Consider the following 6205-nt stretch of genomic DNA (forward strand, 5'->3'; position numbering starts at 1 on the left):
CTCTTCCCTCCCTTCTTCTCTTTGTCTTGCAATTTGGTGTAAGATTTAAAGGTTCATAAGTTGCTTCTCCTTAAGGCTTATTTGGTATAAGTCTTAATGGATTAAGAACAACTTAATAAAAGAGAAGACTAGCGTCTTGAAGTGGTTTACTCTTGCTTGGTAGATACTTCTAAAGAAGCTCTCATTTGAGTCTTTTGTCATATTTATTAACTCCTAACCTCCCGAGAGGAATCAAAGTCTTTAAAGGTTGTAACACATTTTATTTCTATGGTTGTTGTTAATCTTTCTATGATTTGTAAATTGATCATTGGTGGGTTAAATAAAGCTTTTATTGCCGATATTAGCATTTTTGGAAAAATAATTTTGGATAAAACCCAACATTTTGTTGTATTGTGATAACCAAACAACACCTACGAACATTACAAATAATCTCGTTCAACATGATAGAACAAACATGTAGAAGTTGACTGTCATTTTATTAAAGATCATCTCAAAAAAAAGTACTATTAGCCTTCCTTTGGTTGCCTCAGAAGATATGTTAACAAAGGTTGTTTGTAGAAGAATTTTTGAAAGCTCTTTTGCCAAATTGGGAATGATAGACACCCATTCTCCACCTTGTGGGGGAGTGTTGACGAAAGCTTATTTGGGACATGATTTGATCCCTTATGTATTTTCCCCCTTTCCTTGTTTACAGGTGTAATTAGCTATATGTTTGTTGTATTTATGTATAAATTGTACCATCCTCCAGAGATTTAAATAATTGAAAAACCTTTTTGATATTGAATCCTCTCTTCTACATTGATGACATAGATTGCTAATTAAAAAATACAATCACATCCTCCAGAGATTTAGATAATTGAAAAACCTTTTCATATTGAATCATCTCTTCTACATTGATGACATAGATTGCTAATTAAAAAATATAATCACATGGTGTTGTACAATCCCACTAGCTACAATGTAGGGTTAGCACGCACTTACTACAACCAACATATTACAAGACTTGAGAATATACTCTCTACCGTTATTAACCAAACCAAACCAAACTTCCATCTACAAATGCTGTTAACCAAACCAAACCAAACCAAACTTCCATCTACAAATGCTGTTAACAGGTAAATTACGTCATAAAATAACCATCTGTAATATTTAAGAAGATGCCAGAGCTTCACCACCACCAACTACAATGGTGCTCCGATTCTTCTTAGTTGACTTACTTAATTGGAACACAGGGTGTCTACATAATCTCCTCACTCCTTTTCTCAAACTTAACCTCTCCAATATCCCCTCCACCACCAGCACCTCCTCTCCCTCCTGTTTTGATTCATGATTATTACTACCGACTGCTAATTTATGACTTGGCGACCTCTCCCCACATATGAATTCGCATCCTACAACTGATCCACTCTTTCTTGGGAAGCTCAAAAATTTTTCTTCCTTTTCATTTCCTATTCTGTTGGCAGGAGGAGAGGACATCACTTCAAACTCACCATATGTTTCTTCTCTTCCACGTAGAGTTTTGATCACAAGCGTTTTCAGAAAGTTCATCACTTGAACTGCATGAATCAATGCTGTCAAAGGATCCGCCATCTGCATCAACACCACACCACCACCAAAGGCTTTTAATTTTACAAATTCTTTAATATATATATATATATATATATATATATATATATATATATATATATATATATATATATATATATATATATATATATATATATATATATATATATATATATATATATATATATATATATATATATATATATATATATATATATATATATATATATATGGATGGATTTAGAAGCCAAATTGCAATAACCATATGTATTATATTTAACTGAAGGTGTAGAATAGCAATAGACCTGAGTCATGTTGGGAGCAAACACCATAGCAATGTTCCGGGCATTCATCTTGTTTTCTGGTTCATACTTGGCAACATCTGCCATTAAGTTAATGGCCCAGTCAACAAGTGCAGCCTCAGTTTGAGGAAGGGATTTGACAAGCCGAGTACACTCCTGCTCCGTGTTGCATTGCATAACTTGGTCTGGGGTCAAAGAATCAAGAACACCCCTAGGAAGTTCTCTAAACCATGCCTGCGTGCACTTCCAATTATTATACATATATTGTTTTGCATCAACAAGGTAAATAATTAAATATATTAATTAATACTATCATGGTTGTAGGCTGTAGCGTACCTTAATCAAGCCAGCCAAACAATGAACGTCTATTCCATGAGGGATAAACCCTCTGTTAAGTTGCTTCCTAACCTCCTCCTCTTGACCGTTTTCTGCATTTATTCGAAATATCCCTTCTGCCTTCAACAATAAAATCAGTTAACATGATATAAGAAAACTTAACCGAATGACTCAAAATTGTTCAAGAGACAAATTGGGCTTTTACTTGAAGGCCGCCTCCTTCATATAAACTCTTCTGCATCATTAGAAGTATAGTCGGAACACTGTTTCCTCTCTCATCATATGAACACTGCATTGACTCTGCAGATACTCCAAACACGTGCACACTGTTTCAAGTGGGATTCAGTTTAACAATAAAACACTAGAGATAGAGACGATATGCCACTTGGGATCAACTGTAAAGATTGTTTTGTCAATTTAAAATAATAATTCTCTTGAGATAAGCAACCATCATTCCAAACTGTAAAACCTTTCTTTTCTTACTTTGCAAGTATTAAGAAGGGATAGAAAAAACAAAAAACCATAAAAACTTTTCATCCCCTGTTCGAACTGTAAACCCATTCTTTTCTTACTTTGCAAGTACTAAGAAGTGATAGAAAAAGCAAAAACCGTCAAAACTTTTCTTTCCCCCTATTCAAGCTTCATCAATGACAATAAAAGATTACATAAATTGCAGAATCATAAATTTTCATTATCTCTTTATAAACAGTAAAACCCAGCTATTTTTTTCTTTCTTTCTAAAATCGCAACTCACTTAATACACTCTAAACCCAGCTGTATCCCAAAATATATTGCCTAACAGAGCAAGTACAAAATAATATCTAATTAAAAAAACAGCATCTCTCACCCTTAAATTTCCATCGAAGCAAACAATGAATTCCCTCAACCACTCCCTCCCTCCCTCCCCCACTTGGTTTTCTTTAGTCCACAGCCAGCTATATCCCATTAAATTAATATTTTCAAAGAGAAAAACCCAATCCGATAAATAAATCATCACTGCAATACCCAGATCCAGAACCAGAAAGATTTACTTGAATGGGTAATGTATACAATAAGAAGAATGTGAGGCGGTGGGTACCTTGCGCTGGGAGGCTTGCGGGGTATGTCAGGTTGAAGCTCATCAGGCAATCCGAGGAAGCCATTGAAACGATCAAATGTGACATGAGATAGATGCTGGACGTCGGTGGGACAGCCAATATCCAAGGAGGAGGTGGAGGAGGAAGCATCATCAGAGTCGTCGACAGTGCAGGTGACGAGAGACTTGCGAAGCGTGGTCAACAGAAGGGCTAGAATGGTAAAATTTGTAGATTGGCCCTGATCCTGGTGTTGGTCGGGGCCGATGAAGGGGGTAGTAATTGGATTGTTGTGGCAGTGGGAATAATCTTCATAGAAATAGTCAACGTCGTCTTCATCCTCTTGTTCTTCAAGTTGCTCATCAAAAATTTGATTAGGAAAAGAAGCTTGGAACCTTGGTCTGGTTGCTCGGCCGCATGATTTGGATCTAAAAAGCCTCGTCATTATCTTCCTTATTTCTTTCTTTTGGTGAGGGTAAATATATTCACAAGACTCAAAGAAATAAAGATTGAGAATTTTGGAGTAAATGCAAGCAGGAAACAAGAAATGAGTCGTATATATGAACATGAGAAGGATTTATATGGTAAATATACGATTGAATGAATGAATGAGAGGTGGTGGTGTTATAGATATGGTGATATGGAAAGTGACAACAAGATTTTATTTTATTTTATTTTATTTATTTATTATTATTATTTTTTTAATATATGCAGAGTATGTGAGGGAGGGTGAGGACGAAAAGGAAACAAAGATTTAACATTTTTTTTCTTTTAGTTTGATTTGTTATATTTTTTTAACAGATTTGGGGGAAATCCATGAAAAAGGTAGTAGACCCGTGAGTGGGAAGAAGGAGGGGGGCAATACCGAAGTTTACTATTTAAAAGTAAGGAAGTTGTGTATCATATTTTGGGGGCGATCAAAAACCGCATCGTAACTAAAATTAACCATAAAAATCGCATAAACCGCAACCACAATAAAAACTGATGGTGTAGTTTTTTGTTTTTCAAAAACCGCAAATTTGTGGTGCGGTGCGGTTATTAGTTTTCAAAAGTCGCAAAAAACCGCACCGCACCACATATATTATATACAAATTTTTTTTATTAATTATTAATATATTAAATATTAAAAATAAAACAAGTTTCATGAATGGAAGATGAATAAAATAATAGAAAACAAAAGTGTTTGTTTTCTGTTATGTTTAACTTTGAAAAATGGTGAAATTAGACAATTTTAAGAAATTTATTGTTAATTACTATTGATTTAACGTTTTTAAGATATAAATTGTTTGTGATTTAAGTTAATTGTCTTATACCTTATGGGTTTTTTTTATCATTACAAGTAATATGTTTGAACTCTTAAAACGGTTTGAGCTCTAAACTGTGGATAAAAACCGCACAAAATAACCACACCAAATCCATGCGGTTAATAACCGCAACACAGAAAAAACAAAACCGCACTGCAAAAATAACCGCCTAACCACACCGCAAAATTAACCATACCAAGTGGTTTTGAAAATGGATTAACCGCATTTGCAGTAGGTGGTGAGGTTTTAGTTAATAACCGCACCGAACCGCACAACGCTCACCCCTAGCCATATTAATATAAGACCCCCACAATTTCACAAAATGATAATAACAATCAGCTTGGCTTTGTCTCTCTTTGTAGCATGCATTTTTTTAAACCAAATTAATCTATTTTTAATTACCATTTATATCCCAAATGAAACTAAAATTTATGACATTAGTATATATATATATATATATATATATATATATATATATATATATATATATATATATATATATATATATATATATATTAAAAATGTCCACCCTTAAGAACAGTAAAGTTCCTAAGGGATTGGCAAAAATGGTCGCGTGTTTATGTATGTATTGTCAATTCCGTTAACATGTTTAGTCCACGTATTTGCTGTATATCACAATTGGACTTGTTGTTCATCGAAATTGCAATTTGATCCTTCCAACTCAATGTCACCACTTTTTTTTCCTAGATTTCGTCTCTTTAGTTTTGAGAGCCCTCCTGTACACGTGGTGGCATTGGGATATCCATTGTCTACGTGTTTTCCATTCGACATTCTTATCTTTTCTACTCACTGATTCTCCTATAATCCACCGCTCCTTTCCTCTAATCATTCAACTCCACCGCCATCGCATATGAGTTCCAGAATAGCGGGGATCGATTTCACCTTCCGCCTCCTTCTTCCCAACTCCCTTAGTCGCACCGTCAATTATCTCTAAAATCCTCAATCTACACAAATGGAAGTTACATATCGCTTCTATATCTGTGTCCTTTCTTCATTTTTTTGGATCATTGTTCCGATAATCAGAGAAAAAATTGAAGGCTTAGAGATTGGGGGGATCGATAAGGAAGAAGGAAAAAGAAACAACTTACACCGACACTCCTGTTGTCTCCGCCCTTCGCATCGCCACCTCCGGTCATCTCCACCGCAGGTATGTTTTTTTTTTTTTCGTTTTTTTGCTGATAACAGAGATGAAGCAACCAATCATAGGGTTACTCTAACTCTACACCGCCTCCACTGCTTACTTCCTACATCAATCCGCCTTATCTATTCTATTCTCCCTCCACCGCTTATGTCGTATGGAGAATCCTTCCCTGGCTTCTAATCGTGTTTCCATGACTACCTATGTAAGTGAAACACTTTTCATAATAGTTATTATACAAGTTAGTTTCATTCTGCACACCAAATGTTCGATAGAATGCTTGAACCAAAATTTATGAATTTCTATTCGTATCCATTATTCAAGGTGATGTGTGCAACACCGACTCCTGTTGTACTGGCCTACATATGTAAGTGCCCGATGGCTGCAGTGGTTAGGTTGTGATGGTGTTCATTCTGCCTGAACGTGGTTTTGCGCTTCTTAAAAATCATAAATTTGTTATTGAAC

General features: G+C 35.1%; 1 protein-coding gene across 1 annotated transcript; it reads right to left on the bottom strand.

The window, feature by feature from the left end:
- Positions 1-853: 853 nt before the first annotated feature.
- Positions 854-3897, bottom strand: LOC111888994 (rho GTPase-activating protein 5). The gene is made up of 5 exons (XM_023885122.3): positions 3283-3897; positions 2410-2530; positions 2205-2324; positions 1872-2102; positions 854-1590 (listed from the first exon to the last, which is right to left on the bottom strand). The coding sequence occupies exons 1-5, from the start codon at positions 3843-3845 to the stop codon at positions 1150-1152; spliced, it is 1476 nt and encodes a 491-aa protein (XP_023740890.1). The 5' UTR covers positions 3846-3897; the 3' UTR covers positions 854-1149.
- Between the last annotated feature and the right edge of the window lie 2308 nt (positions 3898-6205).

The sequence above is a fragment of the Lactuca sativa genome, chromosome 7, assembly GCF_002870075.4.
Source record: "Lactuca sativa cultivar Salinas chromosome 7, Lsat_Salinas_v11, whole genome shotgun sequence".
Lineage (NCBI taxonomy): Eukaryota > Viridiplantae > Streptophyta > Magnoliopsida > Asterales > Asteraceae > Lactuca > Lactuca sativa.